At 36.7% G+C, this 22,427-nt stretch overlaps 1 protein-coding gene across 8 annotated transcripts in view; it reads right to left on the bottom strand.

Moving 5' to 3' along the window:
* Positions 1 to 22,427, bottom strand: part of VTI1A (vesicle transport through interaction with t-SNAREs 1A) — a 335,283-nt gene that overhangs the window by 248,023 nt on the left and 64,833 nt on the right. For 5 of the 8 annotated variants that reach the window (XM_045853848.1, XM_045853853.1, XM_045853855.1 and 2 more), the window contains exons 4-6: positions 13,122 to 13,199; positions 6,732 to 6,752; positions 1,875 to 1,959 (exon numbers count right to left, since the gene is read on the bottom strand). In XM_045853848.1, the coding sequence (XP_045709804.1) occupies positions 1,875 to 1,959; positions 6,732 to 6,752; positions 13,122 to 13,199 (184 nt within the window). The remainder of the gene's footprint in view (positions 1 to 1,874; positions 1,960 to 6,731; positions 6,753 to 13,121; positions 13,200 to 22,427) is intronic. The other 3 variants (XM_045853849.1, XM_045853852.1, XM_045853856.1) reach the window with 1 other exon arrangement.

Here is a 22,427-nt window from a genome sequence, read left to right as displayed (position 1 = left end):
ATACATGACCCCCCAGTATCTGCAGACATCTCTGATGACTTCCTTCGGCTTTAGGAGGGAACGGCATGAGTGATGGGGTGAGAGAGGAAAGGCAGCCCAGTCCGAGACAGTGTCCCAGTGAGAATGCCCTCAGCCCAGCCCGGTCCCACGTGTCAAGAGGCTCACCGATGGGTGGCTTTATCCGAGAAGGCTCCTTGATGATGATTAAGTTCAGTAGGTATAGTGTTACATTCCCCAAGGATGCCAAAGTAACAATCCTTAAAAACTTCTTTAATCTATACAAATTTTAATCACAGTGAAATTTTGTTCTATGCAATAGAGAAAGATGATCAAATAATCATCAAATGACCAACACACTCATAATAATATTTATATTTGTACAGTGTTTTATAGTGTGTAAAACACTTTCATATATGCCATCATTTCTTAGGAATATTCGGAGACAGGGAAGATTGTTTCCATGTTGTTGAAAAAGACGCTGAGACTCTAAGAGGTTATGTGATTTGCTTGAGGTCCCACAAGAAGAGCTTGAACCTGAGCCTGGTCCTTCAACCTCAGGTTCAGGGCTCTTTGCTTTATCCACATTCTTCACAGCACAGCTACTTGTAAAGTTGAGCCCAAGGATAGAAAAAGCAAACAAAAGTTGGCTTTCTTCCCAATCAGTGCTGAAAGCCAATGTATCAACAACTTCAGAGAGAAGGGCTGCCTATACTACTACAAAATCTGGAAGGTTTATGGTCTCCTTCAGTTTTCCAACCATTAATATCAATGCCATCTGCGATCTTCCTATTCACTTTCTTACAATTATTCCCATAAACCAGCCAACACAGAATAGCCATGCACCCAGGACAAGAAAAAAAACACTGACTATTCACCGCAGAAATTACTTGTAATCATTTTTTATTATACCTGCTCTTCCAAAATAAACATTTTTGTGACCTAAATTTTTTTTAAAAATGATGGAAATGTTAACTATATATTTTTGTGGTTTACATACTGTGGCAAGAGCTATCCAAAAATATGTTAAAACAGATTGCACCTAATTATACTTTGCAAAACAAAACACAAAAGAAAGCTAAGGAACAAAAAGCTGATGGCTACAAAGGGGTCCATGGATACTTATTTACTGTGTGAAAACAAATAGTCATTGCACAAAACATTTATAATTAAAAAGCTTGTCTATTTTAAGTAGACGAGTCTTAGAAGTCAAATAAAGGTTGTGTTTTCTGAAAAGAATAACTAGTGTTAATTCAAACCAAAAGTTTGAACAGTATGAACTAATGCTAGTGAGATTATCACGTATATCAGTCTTGGGGCTTACTGTGACTTTTTTCCCTTAATATCTGCTTATAGGCTCTGTTCATGATTTAAGAAAAATACAAGATTATTAGAAACCATTTCTCACACCAGGATAAATAAGCAAGGTGAACTAGGGATTTTTACTTCTTTGCCCCCAGTCCACATCATTTAGACTGATGAAAATGTTAATTTTTCCAAATGGGAACAATGTTCGTTACGTTCACAAAACATAACGAAGCGAACAACTGGAGGCCGCACCGGATGCCGGCAACCATTGCGGGTGGGTAAACTGACAACATGTAACTGCATATTAAGACAAATGTAGAATTTAGACAAAGTATTCCATCTCTTTTCAGATATATACTTTTAAACCTCAGGAACTGTTTTCAGTAGATGTCATGCCTTTTAACTTGAAAAAAGATAAGCACAAATAAGCTCCCAATTGTCTCCCCAATATGTAAACCACATCTCGGGCTGCTGTCTCTGCTGCTCCTTTGAAGTTACCCTGAAATGTCATGTGTTGTGAAGACTGCTGTGCATAAGCAAGACAATTTGCTCACTCTCAGAATTCTTACCGGTTTCCACTGCTATTTGGTATCCAGCCTCTAGTCTCCGAGATGACCTTTCCAGCCTCTCTGTGTTATCGAGCAGATGTGCCCTCTGAAAAATAAAAAGGGGAAAAAATCAGACGGCCGTCTACAATGTTCTTTTTTTGCCTTTAAAAAAATAATGCTTTTGTATGCCCTAACATTTGGGAGGGGGACGGCAGTCAAAACCCATTAGAAATAATTTTTAGCAAATCTTCCATGATAAGATCCACTACAATGGACAGATTTCCAATCACTCAATTGTGCATGGGCCATTCGATTTTTTTTTGTTTTAAAAGGCAGGCTTGTGTTGTACGTAGCCACAGTAAATCTTACTCCAGAACACTGAAAAATGTACTAAGACCAGAGCTAACTGGATCTCTCCTGTTTCAGGAAAGGCAAATGCAGGAGGCATTTGCATAGATCTATGACCTTTATTTTATATTTATTTTGTGTAAATGCAATCATTTAAAACACTCATTTGTTCCTTTCATTTCTGCAGACTGTAATTTTTAAGCAGGAACTTTATTTTTAAGAGGATGTCCCTCTATTTTGGATGTGCGGCAAGATGCCATATAGAACAACATGTGCTACTAAAACAGAATACTAAACAGCAGTTCTAGTTTAACACAACTCGGGACAACACCAAGAAACAAGAGATGTGTGTTTCTCCACGCACACAGATGTACAAAATTGTGAATTTATGCACTAGATTGAAGGTAAACTTGACACAGTGTTTTAGACTGTGAACTATTAATATAATAATGATATGCATTCTTTTATATTATATCTGGTTGGCCAATTAGAGGATCTTCCCCCAAATCTCAGCTTCTAAACTTTCATTTCTACATTGAGGTGTTTTTTTTTAAACCATGATTCTACACTGGATCTATTCAGGCTGACAAACAGATTTGTAAGCTAATCATTGCTGTGAAAGGGTAAGAACATGTACATGCATATGTGAATGTGTGTGTGTAGAGACATGTATATCTGGACACTCAGAAATATATGAATATGTACATGGTTGTGTGTGTCCATGCACACATGCGTTTGTATCAGTTAGCAGCTTACCCCCTCAAATCAGTTTTGGTATTTGGTCAAAAAGAAAGAAATATTGCAACCACAACTCCTATAACTTTGTGTTGTTGACAGATGTCACTTAAAATAGAGGAAATGCTTCCTAATAATAATAAAAAAAGGAGGTGCCATCCATATTATCTGAGTGGCTGTCGAGTGAAACGATCTACCTTGCTCTAATGAGCCCCCATGGATCTTGGAGATGCAAGCTGTATTGACATGCACACTTAAGCTAATACACCTAGACCAGTGCCTCCAAGCTCTAGCAGCCAGGGATGCTGACAGAATATCTCGCTTCCATCTTCAAAGAAAGGAAGTGATTAGTATGTTATCATTACCATTCAAAACGTGACTTCCTTATTCCCTCCCGGCATAGGTGACACATCTGAGATGCGGCCAGACGTTGGAGGCAGCTAAAGCCACATCAAAGCTTTCCTTGAAAATTTTTTTTGGGGGGAGGGGTGGGGGAAGGGGGGGGTAAGAATCATTAAAACAATGCATTTAGAACAGAGAGATAGGACCTGATGTGAAGGTCAGGAAAGCTGCAACAACAGTCTATAATAATTAATAGAGACATCTAATATACAGTGGAGAAATTAAGAAAAACTGCCCCTCCCTCTGCAAAAAAAAAAAAAATCCTAAACTAAATAAATAAAAGGGAGGAAGGAAGGAAGGAAGGAAGGAAGGACAGCTTACATTATGGAACCGCAAAATCACTAAAGGCTGTAATTGAGAAAAAGAAAGGCATGGGGAGCTCTGTGTGTTTGGCATTAATGACTATTTTTAAATAAAATTAAACATTTCACTTGGCTTGTCAAAATAGCTTTCTCACTCCTAGTTCTCACTACATGCAGGTTTGGGGGAACAGGATTACTCTTCCCTTTTTGAAGATTGCTTTCTCCCTTAACAAAGGACAATTTCAAGTTGGTGATTCCGTAAGAAGATAGCCGATTTGTGAAATGGAGAGTAATCTGAATTTTAATCCAGAATAACAAAACAAAGATTTTTAGTTCATTTTGCTATTGGATGAAATCCCTAAATTAAAAGAAAACATTTAGCTACCGTAGATTTTTTAAAAGTCCAAGATCAATACTGGGAATTGACAGTCTAATTAGATGATTATATATAATGTAGGAAACAAAGCATTTAAATGTGGAATGATTTTTGGGATTCCATAAAAGGGAGCTAAATTAGATTATCCATGTTTGGCTATGGTGGGGAGTGAATTTCTAAAAGACCTTTTTTTAAAAAAAAAAAAAAAAAAAGAATATTCCTAAACAATAGAAGTCAGTGCTCTCCGGGACAGTTCTGTTTTATCAGATTAAATGTGCACACAGAGGACGCTCAGTTTACCCGCAGCTCTCCAGCAGGACCTCACTTTGTATTTTGGAGCCCCTTCACTTAAGTCAAGCTAAAAACAAGTTCTTGTAACAGCTGTGCTATTTACATTGTTCCCTTGGCTGTGCTTTGCCCTGGTCTCTGAAAATGAAAGGAAATACACTACAGTAGCAGCTGATGCTTTCAACTTGCCCCCCACACTCCATCCCAAACTCATTCTCTCACCCGCTTCTCAGCCCTTTTCAAAGCAGGTAAGTAAAGCTGTGCAGGAGCTCAGATGGAGCTTAACTTGCGTAAGGAGCTGTGCAATGCGGAGGGCTGGAGATGCACATTGAAACGGACAGCCAGGCACCGCCAACGCCAGGTCAGCTCCCCGTGCACCACCAGCCTGCCTCCAAGCACGCCCAGTCTACAGAACTGAGCCAGAAAAGAGCATCACAAAGAAGGGATGGGGGCATACTTTGTTTCTAAACACAACAAAACGTCCTATTTTGGAGGAGAGGAGTGCCTGTTTTCTTAGGACAGGTACAAGAAAGAAATCTGGGGTACACTCAGTTTGTTTCCTATTAGAATCCTGGCTGAGAAACAATCACTTCTGAGCAAACCATGTACCAATGCACTGTCATCACCATCATCTCTATAAACATCAATGCTACATCCACTTGAAAGATTGCTGAAAGACTATTTCAGAGTATATTATTCTTTTAGTTGGGTGATATAATTCTTCCAAGTACAATTCATTACAGGTTACAGTAACGAATGCAGGTTTGGAAACATGCATTCCAGAAGCATAACTGATGAAATTGTTGCTAAAGGCAGCATAAAAAAAGTTAGGCCATAAAATAATGATAAAACATATTTTGAAAGAAATGCAGACTTTATGTTTGCAGCTTTTAAAATTAAGATTGCTAAATCCATACAATTCAGCTTAACAACAACAAAATGTCTTCTGTCAAAAGTGTCAATTGTAATGAGGCACACATTTTTATTAATTATATTCATTGCCAAAGTCAGGGGTCAGAGCTTCATGTAGTTTCCTCATAGAGAAGTCTTTAAAATCTGTTATTAGTTCCAATAATATTTGAAAATTCAGATTCTCCACCTAAGCATGAACATATGCAAATATATACAAGCAGATATTGTGTCTTGCAAAAAAAGAAAAAGAAAAAACCATGGATGCATCATCCCCCTCAGGAATAATCTTATATATCAGAACTGCAATTGATTATAGAAATTTAGTGTATACATCTGCTTCAATGTGGAGAAGATCAACCAACCAACCAACCAACCAACCAACAAAAAAAGGTTAGAGGGTATGGGTTTTGTGTATTTTCAGCTTTTATTTTACATATCATTATTACTTTTTCTAAGACAAGATATCATTTATGCATTTTCAGTTAAAAAATCTGTTGAAGACCACTATCTACAAGCCTCTAAATTAGCATTTGTATCCTCTGGAGAATGATGACAAACCAATAAAAAACTTCTACAAAAATCTCAATCAACGCAGTCCATCTAAATTCAGAAATAATTCACAGTACTCTGATTATTATAAGCAGCGGGGCAATTTTTAAATTGCAACATGAGCCACTATTTTATGTCCTGATGTAAAAGCAACAAAACTGCACTAAGTAAAAAAATGAAACTGCTCTGTCTCTGCAAAGAGTACCAAAGCATATTTGATAAGTTTGGCCTAATTTAAAAAAAAATACAGAATCAGTCACAATTTCTCACTGATATGGGGATAAATTTATAACATTGCTATAAATATTTGCTGGGCCACAGAAATGTCTGAGGCTGCATTATGAAACAGGCTAGCAAACTCAGAAAAATGAGAACTCACTTGGGTGCTATTTCCCACAAAAGGGAAAGTCTCTAACAATGACGAGAGCTGTGGCTGTTCTTAGGTGTCGGTGCACACGGACTAGTGGGGCATTCACAGCCTACGTGTTTCCCCAACAGGATAATAGATTCCTGGTATCTTATGTTGCATTTTGGGTGAGGGAAAGAAGTTTATTGAAAAACAGTTTTCATTAAAGTGAATCAGATTGTCAGAAAAAAAATTATTCATATTGACTTCTTTGTGAAACTAACACAAATAAAACAAGTCTGAAGTTAGTTTACATTAAAATGTTACTTTTCATGATAGTTTTAAGATATTCCTTTGTTTTTCCTCCTTTTTGGGTCTTTAAAATATGAATTTTCCACCTGATGCCAACAAATAACAATGATCACTGAAACAGGCATGATTTGGATATGCTTGTTTTTTAAAGATAATCAACAAAGAATATATCTAGCAATATAATCAATAATTTTGCTCTGTGCAGATCTTCCTGGAAAAATGAACTCAAAGATCTTACTTCAGATTTAGAAACTCAATTTTATAGGGAAAAGCAGAATTAAAAAAAAAGCAAGCTAGAAAGTACTCACCTCTTCACGTAATTTTATCAACTGCAACATGAATGCACAAAAAAAAGATAAAAAGAAAAGAAATGGCAGGAAAGAAAGATCAGTTGTGTGACAGGGTACAGAATTAACATTGACAATTTATCTGTTTACATGTTTAGCATTTAAAAATCACAGACAAACACATTAAAAGAACCTAAACATAGACTACATGCAGAGTTTTTGAACGAATAAAGATCACTTTCTCACACTGTCACATTAAACAAAGAGAATAGTGTGAAATTCTCTTTTAAAGTACATCTAAGACACCATCATGAAATAAAGGGGAATGACTTCATAGAAGTCTATATTATAAAGAAAGAAAACAAGTTTACTGTTCCTCTCTTCTAAGAATGTACCACTGAAAAGGTTTTGTATATACAAGTTTTCAGGATGTTTCTAGATTTTGAATCTTGACAACTGATTTCAGATTTTACCTACAAATGAAAATGATTAATAGTTCATGCTTTTGTCCCAATGAGTATTTAAAACAAAGTATTATGTTAGTGTCATACTTGTACTCACTCTAGTAAAAAAAATGCATTTGGAGATAACATTGTTTTAATTGAAAATAACGCATGCCAGAATAGATAATACTTAGGACATGGTATCAGAAAATATCTCACTACCCTTAGAAACACTGCATGTATTAGAGTTAACTTTCAGATGTTTGTTTTGCTTAAGAAGGCTACTGCAATCACATGGCGCTTTAAAAAATTTTTGATGTTTCTTGATTTTTCAATTTTCTTCCATTTTTTAAACTGGGCCACCTCAAAGCAATGAACTCTCCTACTTCATTTGTACTGCAGTTTGTTTTCACTAAAGTCAGACCCCAAACCTATCTTTACTTGTTAGTAAATCGTCCTGTGATAATATTTCAACTCTCTTCTGCAGAACATTTTCCTACTTGCCTTAAATATAACAGATGAAAGAAGCTGCTTAACTCTTTAGAGGCTAGAAAATGGACATAACCATTTGGCTCACTCTGTGTGTGGGTAGATGTGTATGTTTGACAATATTGTACACTACAGATACCACTGTATAATTGAGGAGATTGCTACAGTTTCTGCAATGAACGGAAGCTGAAACCTGTGTTGGAAGAGACTATAAACCACGTTCTAAGTCTGAAATGTGCAGCCTCAGCAATTCAGGGGTACAATTGATAAGTTTTAAACATCCAAAAATATCTCTAACATCTGTTATAACACTTGACATATGCAGGCCAATAGATTAAAGTATTGCTTTGGGAGAAACGTGCTATGAATTGCTCCCTGTAATTCTTCTCTCCAAAAGTATCATGTTTACTATAGCCCAGATTTCTCAATGCTTAATGCTGGTTTTGTCTCCAATTCAAAGAAGGCGGCAGGCATTCCAGCTTACTCCGTTATTTCATTTGTTATAGGAAAAGTATTTCAAGTACAAAAGAATGAGATTTCAAAATTGTTATGAATCTCATAAAATGGGTATAGAATCTATTACATAATGTCTCAGTGAAAATTAAACTTTTAACGTCGTCCTTTCAAAATATACAAGAAGTCATTATTTTTAATTAATACGCTCAGCAACCATCCAGTGGGTATGACGAAAGCCCCTCCTCGCTTCAATGTGGAAAGGTACTATTCTTCCCCAGAAGAGGTAAAATTTTTAAATGAAAATACCTGGCCTATCACATATCGGAATCTTTCTCTCTGCTCTCCGAACATCATGGGAAACAGGCAAACATTAATTCTCAGAAAGAGAAGATCTGGGAATGGATCGCTTAGCCCTCTCTCCTTTCTGGGGGCACCATTCATCACTTGACTATGATACTTAAAGGGCCAAAGTTTAAAACTACTCCTCTGCAATGGAGACCATTTGGGGCATGCCACCCTGCCATAATCAATGAGTGTTTAAAATGCTGCCCATTTGTTTCTTCAATAGGTTCCAAACAAAAAACGTTCTATCTTGTTTGTGCTGCATGGCTGCCTTCGAGCTCTACGCCGGATTTGTAGCTAAGCTAGGTAATGGGACGGGTTTTAATCTCTATCTTTTTTTTTTTTTTAAGGGCTGAGAGTTTTCATTCAAGTAAACAAAAGATGGTCTATATTGGAAAATTAGCAATGCTTAGACTAGACGGGAAGCAGTGATTTCTTATATCACCGAGTTACTAGCTCAGCATAGACGACGTGAAAGTGTGCCTGGCCACCACGTTGAGTTAAGATCACCAATATCTTTTTTGAAACAAAGAGGTGCTCACCATCGACCCCCCCCCCAATGCAGAATGTGATACAAGAGGTAATCTATTCCTTTGTGGGCTGAAAAAATCTGGTTTACGCTGGTTTGAACCAGTGGAATCTCTTGTGGCTAAGCCTTCTGCTGTGACTAAAATCAAACCTGCTCTGCGGAGCATGCGAGGGTCCATGCGCGCGCGCGCCTCGGTGTGGGCGGCGCGTCACGTGACCCCCACGGCTCCCGAATTTTTTTTTTACAGCTGATAACGCGACTGCCGTCTCTGTCCGCATACAGATAACGAATAAATGCTGAACTCTATTAAACGCCCTTTACACATTATCGTGGGTCGAACACACAATTTTCTGAACTTATGATGACAGTCTATTTATTTTGCTATAAACCCTCAGCACGTAACGAACAGATTTGTGCCTGGTAATGATCTGCTCTGCCAGGGCTATATGAAATGATACCGACCTCCTTTAGATCTTGGGGAATTAAATTGACCGACTTCACCCCCTGGTCTGTGGCTGAAGTTTGACACACTTTATGCACAGCAAGCTCAAATGGGAACTTAGGAGAACCTCGTATTAAAAAAATTAAGCAATGCTATCTGCTAAATATTGCTTTACCACAAAAATTTTGGCACGTTTACAAATATCCTACTCTTTATATATCTCTCTTTGAACCCTCTATCTAGGATTTACTCAAATCGCATTTACTCAGGTTTATTCACTGATCAATATAATTTTACATATGGAAACTGAGAGACTATTACCGTTCAAAGGTATTGCTTGGGACATTTTATTGGCCTCATTGTGATACTTCACTGTGAAGGGGATTTAATTCTACAATATGTACTTTTTTCCTTTTCTGAGAATGGGTTTCATGAAACTAAATCAAGTTAACAGCTATTAAGGTTTCCACTCTGAATACAGCATCTCTACATATAAAAATCTCAACTCTCTCAAGAACTAAATTGTTGCTATGTGGAATAGGAAGTATGATATTTTAAAAGAATAGAATGATAATTAATGCCTAAGACAACAATCCTTGGAAAGCTGATGACCCAACAATAGTACTCAGACATGCAAAGTAGGTAATTTTGTCCCCTCTTTGTAAATCAGGGATGAACTCTATTTGATTGTATGGAATGGATATGAATCAGAAATAAGTTTATACAAAGCAATTAATTTGAAATTACATGAAATTATGTACTATATGAGGGACATTAAAGATGCAGTTGAACAATTCTTAGTATTTGAAATCTTAACATTTCTAATCATGGTGGAAACATTTATATATAAGAGTAAATTAATATGCTCTATAGTTAATTGGAAGATTATAATTATGTGTATAAACAGCCAGGTTTTAGTGCCTTAAAACAAAGACATTATAAATGGCCAGAATGAGAAGTAATAGCTATAGCATACACATTTGTCTAAACCACCACAAAAAAGCCAGTCTAGGGAGGTTGTGTATATTGCATCAAAATTAACTAAACAGTACCTGGTTTATATTACCTATTTATAACCATTGTTATGGATTCTTTGTCATTTTCATTTTCTGACCTATAATTTTAAACATATTGAGCTATATCCCAACTTCAATGAAACAAATATTGCTATTTTTGTCTCAATTTGTTTATATTCAAGTGTTCTCTGTATACTAAAAGTTTATGATAAGCCACTAAGTTCTGAAAATCAATTTATCAATAATTAACTTGAAAATAAACTTATTTGTGGGCAGAAAATACTTTCTTACATAAATTACATGTAAGTCGACTCAGAAAAAAAACTATCTTCTTTGCCACTCCGCTGCAAAAACTAATATGAAGAGCCAACTTAAGGCCCTTTCTTCCTTTAAAGAAAGGGCTCTGTTTTAATTCCGTAGTCTGAATGGTTGCTGATGCAGAATAAAGGGTTATCCTCAAGTGACCATTCCTGTTTAAGGATGTTTTAGTTTGAGGGATTTTAATTCCTGTACTATGATAAAAAAAAACAAACCCTAAAAACAAAATTTAATATCTTCATTATGATATGGAAATTTTTCTACAAGTGGTAACTCAATACCCAAAGAGTTAAGTGTGGTTTCTTTGAACTTTCAAGCCTCATTCAAATTTTCGAATGAAAAGTTCACGTAGGTAATAATCTAATAGTTACATACCCATGACTATCATTTATCATGCTGTTTATTGAAGTGACAGCTTCTTACAACTAAACTTCAGGTTCTCCAAGCACTTTCAGAATTTCTAAGTTTGACTTATACCAATCCATGGGAAATCTCTGTGTTATCACTTGAAAGGGACAGGGATATAATTAGAAAAATTCAGAAAATATGAACTCAGTCTATTTTTGTGGAATACTTTTTTTTTAGGCATAAAAAGATCATACCTATATATAAGTAAGACAAATGTTTCAGGCACATAAATGTCCATTAAGAGATGTGAATGTGGTTTAAAAAAGTGTGTGGGTGGGGGTCCCTGTCACAGTGCTGCACCGCCCATCACAATAGAGGTGCCTGGTTAGCCAGGAACACCCCCTTCCTGTGCGTTTCCTCTGTATCAGGCAGTCATTGATCTGAAATGAGCGAACGATCTATAGCTTTTTCAAGGACTGACATGGGAACTACACATTCTGTTTTTTGTTTAAAAAAAAAAGATAATGCTCTTTTTTTGGAGTAAAGAGAGGAAATAAAATTATGATTCATTCATTCAAGAGGTATGAGCAACCTAAATCTCACTTAAAATAGGAAGAAAATATTTTTTCTCTCATCCTTACATTATTTAATCTATTATGAGTGAGACCCCTTTATCACATCACCCTTTTCTGTTTGATGTGCTCCATATACTTTTTTTTCTCCCTTAGCTGTTCTCACATTTCAGTCAGGAGACCTGAAATCCCCAAGTCGGATCTTGAAGTGTGTACATGTCTGAACTTAGGATGATAACATCCCAACAGTGGAGAAGGTGAGACTTTCCAAAAACAAACATAATGAGCTCATGACTCTTCTCCCTTTTTTGTGGGGAGTGGGGGGGGGATAGGGGACTTAATCATATAAGCAACACCCCTGTTTTATATTATTATAGTAGATAGTAACATATTTTTAGCATATACAGACCTATAATTTGTTTGAAATCATAAATACAATTATGCAATTTGCACAATGTATATCAATATATCATTATGTTTTATAATCTTAGTAAAATTTTGGTTTACTCCATGGATGATTTATTTCATTTAGGCAGAATAGAGACCATAATACCTGCTAAAGTAAAATTAATAAACAGGTGCAGGTCTTGCTTCTGAAGTCCTCTAGCTCTAAAAGTGTCAAAGAGAACCAGCCACTAGGGTTGAGACATTTTAAAAATCATCTCTGCATGGACTTTCCAGAAACAATTTTTCAGAAGTCCTACATATTAGCTATATGAATTGATTAAACCTGCAGTATTAACTCAAAGAAAAAAGTGGGACGCAGACTCCTGACACTACTGTGTGCCTCAGTGAGACCTGACAGCCAAGTTCTAAGGCCCTTTGAAGAAGAAACCGTACCCTATTTTTTGTTTATGCAGATCTTAAATTGCAAGACAACTTTCCCATTATTATTATTATTATTATTATTATTATTATTATCAGGCAGAGGCAGAACTCATCTATGAGTATCCCAGCTCCACACTGGCAAGTACGATTTGCATTTCACTGAATGTATTTTTAAGAAGCTCCACAATAGGAGGCTGAGCTGCCCTGTTGAATTTTGAAAGCTTACTTTCATTTGTTTTGCTGCAAGTGTTGATTTAATTATACTGCATTATTATCAAAGCTGCATTGTGTACTTTTTTATTCCTTTTACATGTGTTTGAGGTGAAGACCTTGGCTCTGTCTGCAAACAGTGTGTTTCAAGCTATTCCTTAAGTACTAAATAATAAAGAAAAGAGAAAAAAAGATTTTTTTTTTAAAGATAGCAGACAGTGATCCCAAGGTAAAGGGTTAAATGTAAGATCTCCAAGAAACATTTTGAAGTTGATTAAGACTCCAGCTTTGCATTAAACAGTATCACTTCCACATGAGTTGCTGCTAATACTGGGAAGGAGCAGCTTGGGAGCCCAGTGTGCCCGTGACCTCCTTCACCCTCCAGCCACCCACCGGGCCTTCCTGATTAGCATGCTACCTGGTTCTCCGAGGAATTCCCATCATCCCCTAGGAGCTCATTGCGTACTTCGTCACTGTAGGCGATCCGTGACCTTTTCTATAAAACAAAACAAAAAGGGAGAGAGCGAGATGAACGTTAGGAAGTACAGGCTTCGAAGCATTGTTGGTATCAAGGCTGATCATCTCAAACCTCGAGAGCCCCCTAATGGAAAACTGTTCGCTACAATCTGCAAACCCAAGTTGTGTAGAGTTCTTGAACTTGAGAAGTTTAATGTACATTAGAAGGTTTTCAAATACCAATAATGAAAGAAAACTCTGCACTGTGTAAGTACTCCATTAATATTCAAAATGGATCAGAAGTGGTATATTATTCCATATGTAGTCATTCAAGTGAGAACACTAAACCAAAGGAAATACAGCTCCCTCGCTGTGTATCTGCAAAACTCACCAGACTGTAATTACGAGTATGTGGGGTTCTTTAATACTGTGGCAGGAAATCCATTTTACAATATAGCTCTTTTGAAATCTCTAATGCTAGGATAATATTGTATCTGCATACATACACTGGAATGCCTGAAAAATTGTTTATCTATATTTCATTATTGTGATGTTACTAACCAAAAAGAGATGAAACTTAAAAGCCCAACCCACTTCCAAACAATGATTTAAATGTCTCTAGGTCCTCTATAAATAATGGCCTGAGGACAAGTATGGGAGTATGTTGTGTGCATGCATGCGCATGCCTGGTAAAACAAATTAAATTCCACAGTCCTTGTAAATAAAAGCAAGGAGGCTATGAGTCAACTTTTCATAATCCCAGTAAATAAAGACAAGTGGGCTGAGTCAACATTTCGCACGGTGAAATTCTGTTTTACAAGAAGTCTACCTTTACCTGCAAAGTCAGAGGGACATGTCTGCAAGCAATTCCTGACCTATCTGAACTGTACACATTTGGAAAAGCTAAAAGGCTCCGAAGATTAGTTGTGAAGCTGCAGTGCAGTCCTGAGATGCTACTTTGGCATCACTATGTCAGACCCAAATTCAGATTTATAGGCTACTCTGTTGCCTTTTCTGCTTCTGAACTAACTAAGCAAAACAGTTGATTTAAACATGGCAGTCAGAAAATGGTAATCTTTTTCTCACTTGGGGTCTACAATTCTCTACTTAAAATTTCTTACCTGTCCAATGGTTATTGGAAAAATGATTGCAATTTAAAAGGACTATCCATAATCCATGATCAGAAGTCAACAAGAATTTTAATTAGATTTCTAAAGTAATAAATGATTAACACTGCTTTGTCACACAGAGATCATAATATCTGAAACACAAAATCATCTTATACTAGAATTCAAAAGGACTTTGAACAAGAAAAACCAATAGATTTTAAATCATGTTAAAGTAGCTGCTTTTCTCAATTGGGGTTCTTATTTGAACCACAAAACACAGAAAATTATTTCGGTAACTATTTTCTCAATTCTCCCAAGAATGGTACATAAAAGAGAATTTAATTTATTACATAGAACAGAAGCCTTAGGGCATTAGGGCTTACCTCTCCGGCAGAACCCAGTTGAAAAGGGCTAAATGGAGTATAAATAAAAATAAATAAACCTAGATACCCTTTTAAGTTTTAGGAAAAAAAAAAAGCCAGTCTCATGGAGTTCTAAAGGTAGCTTTGGTTAAGCTGGGGTTCTGACTCACTGGTCAGTGCTCATTCTATCACACAAAATTCTCTCACCACTTTATTATCCTCTGGACACTCAGGAAAAAGATACAACAAAAATGCAAAACGTTTCAGTATAAAGGAGACGATGGCATACCATTCCTGCCCTGAGTCTGTACCCTGCCCAGGGTTGCGTCCCCTGCTACAAACGCGTATCTTATACCTTGGCAAATGCAGTAGGTCTGTATGTAGATAAATAAAACCAGTCGTGTTGCAGAGAGCACAAAGTAGAAAAGTTAAGTCATTAGCCTGATGTCAGCAATGGCATTTCTATCAGAGGTCTCACCAGTTCAGGAGTGACCCAATTCATTCACTCGTGAACAGGATAGACGTCTTACCACCACAAACAGCACGTTAATTAAGTCTGCTTTTCTTACGGTATTTATTCAAGCTGCTATTAATTAGATATTTCTATTAACTTCATACAGAACTGTACTAAAAAATGCTAAGTTACAAGGACAGTACACTTCATGGCCCTACTGCAATATTTAGATCCAGCCAAACCTTTATTTTGCCCATGTGGAGATTCCCACTACAGTAATTCCAAACTAGCTAAGCAAAGTATTTTACAGCATTAAAGGAAATGAGAACCTTTAAACAGGCCGTGGTATCAGAGCTGCCTTTTTAATTATTCATTTCATCACTATGGGGGACTAAAACGTTCCACAGTATGCAAGAATATCATATGGAGAGTGTTTTTGTTTTTCCCTTTTTTCACCAAAATACCAACAAACTGGCATAGATTGTTCAATTACATTATATTCTTATTTTCATGTACTATACTTCAAAAGAAGGAGAAAATTACAAGCATGTATCCCTAAATATCTTATCTTGTTTTGAAAACCAGCAATTAAGAGTGGACGTGCTCAGCAACAGGAAGCCTAAGGATTTATCCACAGTTGAAGGGTGGTCCCTATAAATGTCATTTTTTACCATCGGGATGGTAAAAACTGGTCATTTGGATCGTTTTCTGGATGTAATTAAGCAAATGATAGGTTCAGTTTACAGAATGCTCCCTGATAGGACTGACTTCTGTTGAAGAGTGAAAAGATAACTCATTTCAAATACCAGAAATAGTCCATCACGAAAATGATACAATCAACGCTGGAAACTGAACTCTTTACACTTGAGTATCATCTTACAAAAATGTTTAAGTGTCAAGACTTTGTTTTATTAAGAATTATATTTAAGTGTCTGACATTGGTATTTTCTCCTGACTTTTTACAGTTTGAATTTTTAAATTAAGTATGATTGCAATCAACCATAATTTAGCCTGCAGTGTCATCATTAAACTAATTGGATACCAAAAAAGGGAAATTCCTTTGAGGGGAAAAACCCCACTTATTTTATGGATGATTTTCCTCCAAAAATCAATAAGTTATTTCACCTTTTACAAAACTTTTAAAACCCTCCTTCTACATTACCAAGTAGTATGCCATATTTTAATTTGGAAGATTCAAAGTTAATGAAACTGGAACATCTCCTGTATCTTGATAAACTAACTAAAATAATTTTACTTTCTTATCAACTGTATAAAATCTGTACTTTAGCCAAATGCAAGCATGAGGATTTGAGCTGGAAATGTCACACACTCAGCTACAGTTTGAAGGAACCCAATTCATAATGCATTTTATAAATAGTTAATGACTTCTATACATAAGCTAACCAGGCAAATCAAGAAATTGTCAACATTTTTAGTCTTAGTTGTCAGTTACCACCGTCTACTGGTGCTTTATATGTGGCTTCTGGAGAAGACAGAAGCTCTGTGCGGTTTGTAATCTATTGTAATTTGGAGTCTGTACCATAAGGACGGAAAAGCTTCAGCTGACAATATTTGCCACACACACACACACACACACACACACACACACACACACAACGTTAAATACAGCAGCATTTCTCACTTTTAGTTGTGTTTGTGTAAAACTTATTCCTTTTAACTAACACACTTAGGTGAACTAGACACATTGGGCAGAAAAATCTACAGACCTTATATAAACTATAAAAAAAATAGGACATTAGCAAGTTATTGTTGTCCCTAGGAAGTTCGATGCCCTAAGTTCCAATGGCTATTTCAAACTGATGACAAAAGTGAGTCCCTCGTTATAAAAGTGAGAATTTCAGATTCCAAGCAGTTTTCACTTGGTCTACGAACAGACCTTTTGCATACTGAGTGGCTGATTTTCTCAAAGCCAAGTTCAAACAGATACCCTTGCTCAGTTCTATCTGGCAATTTGGCTTAAAACTATCTACTTGACCCAAGCCTTAACATTTCCCAACTGAACTGAATATATTCCTGGACAAGCACTGCTAAACTACTGTAGAAACAAAATGAATTAACTTAGCTTAAACTAATTAAGAACTGTGATCTGTGATCCTGCTCCCGTATGTTTCTACGTGTGAAACAGGGTATACATAACCAGAATGAGGATTCCACAGCCCACCACTAGCATAAGCATAACAATGAAGTTGGTTTATTACTAAAGCGTATATGAGAATTTAATTTCCAAGGAGTGCACATGGCAAAGCAATTGCTTAAATTGCCTCACCTGGGAATTTAATACAATGTTATCATCAGACCAGCCACATTGTAAATAGATTTATAATGCTTTCCATGTGCTGCACTCTGTTGCATATGAATTAAGTAATGATCTGGTATTACAATAAAATCAGCTAGTTCCCACACCTGGCAGACAGGATATTTCACTAAATTAATACCCATACAGCTACATCACAAGGCATGGGAGCGGAAACCATCTCCAAGGCATTCGGCCTGAGTTTTCCATGGGAGGCAAGCGCTCCGCGCTTATGTACAATGTCACTGTGTTGAATGGGCTGCTCAAGACAATCTGTTTCTAACATCTGTATCGCAGAATTAAGACTTTCTCATTCCCATTCAATTTTGGCCTAATTTTCTTCATTCAGGACCTTAATTACTAATCAGCAATCCACAATGTTCACAAACACTAAGAAAGGCCTTTATTCTAATCTGTGTGCTGCAGACAGCCAAATAATTGATAGAAAGTGCAGTATGGTTTTGGTAAGTAATGAAAGAACAGCTTGTCCTACTTCCTAATCAAATTGGTCTATAGAAGAACTGGTTAACAGATTTCTCCATAGGTCTAAAACAAATTACCCAGTCTGGCCAGACTTTTCCATTCCTTCTACCATTTCTTTCAGTCTCCATATATTTAATAATGCTCAAGGTTACCAGGTGATACATCTATTAAAAACTGTTATGCTTTCATAGCCAAAGAATTTAACTGCTCTAAAGAATTTAACTGCTCCTGTTATAATTAACACTTTGGGATATCTACAGAATACCGTGGAATTATATTTATTGGATAGTATTATAATTTCTGGCATTTACTTATTACCTAATTTTATCTGGTTCTAATTAAATAATATCATACTTCTAAAATGCCCAGATGGCATTTTCTAAAATGCATCTATCTTTGGCACAAAGCATTCCGTTTTTAACCTCAATTTCTATTTCTCCATGGCCAATTTCAGCTTTTCATCCACACTCCACCACTGACCCAGGACTTGGAAAAAAGCTCATCAGTCTAGGACAGGACACTAAGATTTTGGAGAAGAAAATGAAGAGGAATTTGTGAGATTTTGTTCAGTATAGTGTTCTGTGTTATATTAATTTCTGGCAAAAAGCGATTTACGATGAAAGCATGCCATACTACACAATTCAGGTAAAGGCAGAGTAAACGACTGGGCAGACGCCTGATCCCTGGAGAGCTGTTAGGTGCAAAAGCACAGGCCCTGAGTGAAGAGAGCAGAGGCAGCATTTTAGTTTGTGATGTTGGTCAAAGTAAGTTTTCTGAGTATCCGCTTCCTCGGTCTCTAAAAGAATGGTGATCAGATTTACTTCCCAGGGCTGTTGTGAGGATCTAAATATCATAAACTAATGGAAACTTATCCATAATGGATGTGATACCTTAGATGTGATAACCCTGCAGAGGACGTTCAAGTAAGTATTAACTGATAACACTGAAAAAGATGTAACAAAACCAGTACACGCGCAGGCCGGAGAGCACAAGTTACTGCATCCTTCCTGGAGCATGATCTGCTATTATTCACCAAAAGTAGCTTCAAAAAGTTCGTATTATGTAACCCAGTAATTCCACTACATTGTTTGGCCCAATTCCCTATTTTAGCTGCTACAATTGTGGGGTGATTTTTAATGGTAAAGACTTTGCTGCATTTCTTTAATGATATCAGAGAAATTACGTTCCAATCTGTTTCTTTTAAGTAATTATTTCAGTAACCATGGTTTGCTCTTGCTCAGGGGACTCTTTAGGGTTCAAGGTCAAGTTCATTCGCTGGAGAGGACACATGCCACATGTCACTAATACTGTAGCGTTAATAAAGGGAAAACACACTTTCTGTCTATCATAAACTCATGGCCAATCGACCTCGTGCAAGCCACCAGAGAGGAAATACTAGCGTGCCCCACTGCTAGGCTACCCGCAGTGACTTGGAAAAGCAGGTTAGCATGAGCACATTGAAATGGCCCATTATTCTTGAAGTATGTAAAACCAGGAAGAGACATTTAAATACTTTTGGAAAAAGGTTTTAAATACTAATGTGTTTGTATTATAATCACTCTCATTGATTATTTTGCTTGTACTTTCAAAAAACATAATACATGGTTGAATTGGATGTTTATGTTTTGGCTGTAAATAAGATAACTTATACCATATTTTGTCTTTTTTTTTAAGTTTAGCTATCATGTCACATGTGAACACATGCATATGATGAGTATATATACACACACACACACATACACACATAAAGGCTCACACAAACCCATATGCAATCCATATGGAATAATAACTCTATCTGTGATTCACAATGCTAGAAGAGGCTTTTATTTATACCAGGAACTCCAACCACACTGCTGCTACATCATTTAACATTTGTAAAACAGAAAGCCCAGAAATCAAGTAACTGCACTTCTTCATTTCCTTCTCCAGCACTTTTAAACTTAAGCCTGAAATTTAAGTTTGGCATTTGTGTTTCAAAATGCAACTTAGTATCATGGCCCCAGTTGCTTGCATATGCTTGTATTTAGGACTTTGACACTGCTATTGAACACAGTGTGGCTGTGTCTTAAATCATGTTAGCTTGTCAATCAATAATTAAGTTACTTCATTCAGAAAGTCAACTCATGATAGAATGCCCAGATGTTGTCCACATCTGGAATAGAGTAAGTGTGCAGTGGAGGAAATCTAATTCTTTAAAGTCTTTCTGAATACAAAATAAAATAACTCCATAGATTGTATTTGAAATAATCAGAATGTCAAATGTTCACTACTTTGTCTGAAAATGATATACACTTCCACTAGAAAATGGTACTCTGATAAATGAGTGCTATGGAACAAATGGTTCATTTGTGTTTTTAAAAGAACTAGTAAATTAAGTTTACGCATTTACACAATTAAGTTGTATCTATGTTTTCCTATGAAATCGGCCTGGTATTAGGGAGGAAAAGTGATCATTCATTGAAAAATCTCTCAATAGTCATAATTTCAAGTGATCTACATGCCCAAGAACAAATGATCTTCAGGATTCTCTGTAACTGACACATAGTAAGTATCATACACAGTTAGTAACAAGTAAGTGACAGCGTCTTCTAGTTGACAGTGATGTAAGGAATCACCTAGACCAGCCTCCACATTTAGAGATGTAGAATTCTAAGCCAGAGGAGCTCTCTACCCAAAGCCACACAGCTGGGAAAGAACAGGCAGAACCAGGACAGAATCTGTTTCTCATCCCAGTGCTCTTGTCACTGTACCAGACCGCAAGGACCAGCTAGGGTTGTCTTGTGACTCATTCCCCAGGGCAAGCTTGGCTGTACTATCCACCTAGCCCTGTGACTTATCATAGATTGAATAGTCTGTAGGGTTTTTTTTTCTTGTTGCCCTGCTCTAAAAGAAACAAAAACCAAATCTTTACTTACATGTTATTGTTAACATCTAGAACATTGATAATAAATTTGGAAGTTCAAGGGTAACAAATGCTTCAGGTAGAATGTTTCATTTGTCTGATCTCAGAGGGTGAGTCACAACCACACCTATGGCTGTAACTAGATAGGTCTCGAGATTAATCTTCAAAGGCTACACCATAAAGCAACATTAATCTACCCACAGAGCAGGAAAGGAGCCTTACCAGTTATGGTTATTAAGATGTGTCAAGAACTGCCTGCTTCCCCCTGGGATCTGGTAACTCCCTATGTTGTTACTCTAAAATTCTGGGTTGGAACTAGCCAAACAATTTCTACAATAAACTTTCCCTGGTACTTACTTTTGGACCCATGTTGAGACAGATTCTTTATTATAGCATATGCTGTGTTACAGTGAGGTTACAGTACTCATCATGCAAAGATGTACAAGATGCTTTTTGGCAATGAAACAAAATTCTTTTTGCCCAAATTGTCTATGAAAACATTTTGAAGATTACCCCATACACTAGGGTGAAAACTATTAAATATAATGAAATAAATATGAATACTCATACCTAATTCATAAACATGTTTTTCTTAAAAATTTCTCCATTTTTGCTCTGGCTGGTGTGGCTCAATAGACTGAGCAATGGACTGTGAACCAAAGGGTCACCAGTTCGATTCCCAATCAGGGCACATGCCTGGGTTGCAGGCCAGGTCCCCAGTAGAGGGCGCTCGAGAGGCAACCATGCATTGATGTTTCTCTCCCTCTCTCTAAAAATAAATAAATAAAATCTAAAAATAAATCTTTTAAAAATTTCTCCATTTTTGGTTGAATAGGATAAATTCCTGCCTACTCAGGGGCTTTGCTTTGTCAATTAAATGTTCTCCCATTTGTTTGTCACTGTCTATTGCTTCTTTTAAGAATATAAACATCTCTAAGCCCTGGCTGGCATAGCTCAGTGGATTGAGCACAGGCTGTGAACCAAAGTGTCGCAGATTCGATTCCCAGTCAGGATACATGCCTGGGTTGCAGGCCATGACCCCCAGCAACCGCACATTGATGTTTCTTTCTCTCTCTCTATCTCCCTCCCTTCCCTCTCTAAAAATAAATAAATAAAATCTTTTAAAAAATAGGCATAATTAATATAATGAGAAAAGTTTTAAAAAAGAATATAAACATTTTAAGTGTAATCCACCTTTATATATTTTTTTATATTTATTATTTATTTATTTTTATTTTTTATGCTTTTACAATTGTTCCCACTTTTTCTTCCTTTCCACACCTCCTCCCAGCTCCGCCCTGTCCCCTCCCCATGCCAGTCCCCATATTGTTGTCCATGCCCATGGGTTGTGCATAAATGTTCTTCGGTTAATCCCTTCACATCTTTCATCCTGTCCCCCAACCCCCACCTCCCTTCTGGCAGCTGTCAGTCTGTTTAATGTATCAAAGCTTCTGTTACTATTTTGTTCATTAGATTCCACATATAAGTGAGACCATGTGATATTTTTCATTCACTGATTGTCTTAATTCACTCAGCATAATCTTCTCCAGGTCCATCCATGCTGTTGCAAAGTGTAAGAGTTTTGCCTTTTTTCTGCTGCGTAATATTCCCCTGTGTAAAATGGACCACAGTTTTTTTATCCAC

Source organism: Phyllostomus hastatus, unplaced genomic scaffold (assembly GCF_019186645.2).
Source record: "Phyllostomus hastatus isolate PE091 unplaced genomic scaffold, TTU_PhHast_1.1 phas_scaffold_1066, whole genome shotgun sequence".
Classification (NCBI taxonomy): Eukaryota; Metazoa; Chordata; class Mammalia; order Chiroptera; family Phyllostomidae; genus Phyllostomus; species Phyllostomus hastatus.
Note: the sequence above shows the minus strand (reverse complement) of the source record. Positions and strands in the feature narration are given on the sequence as shown.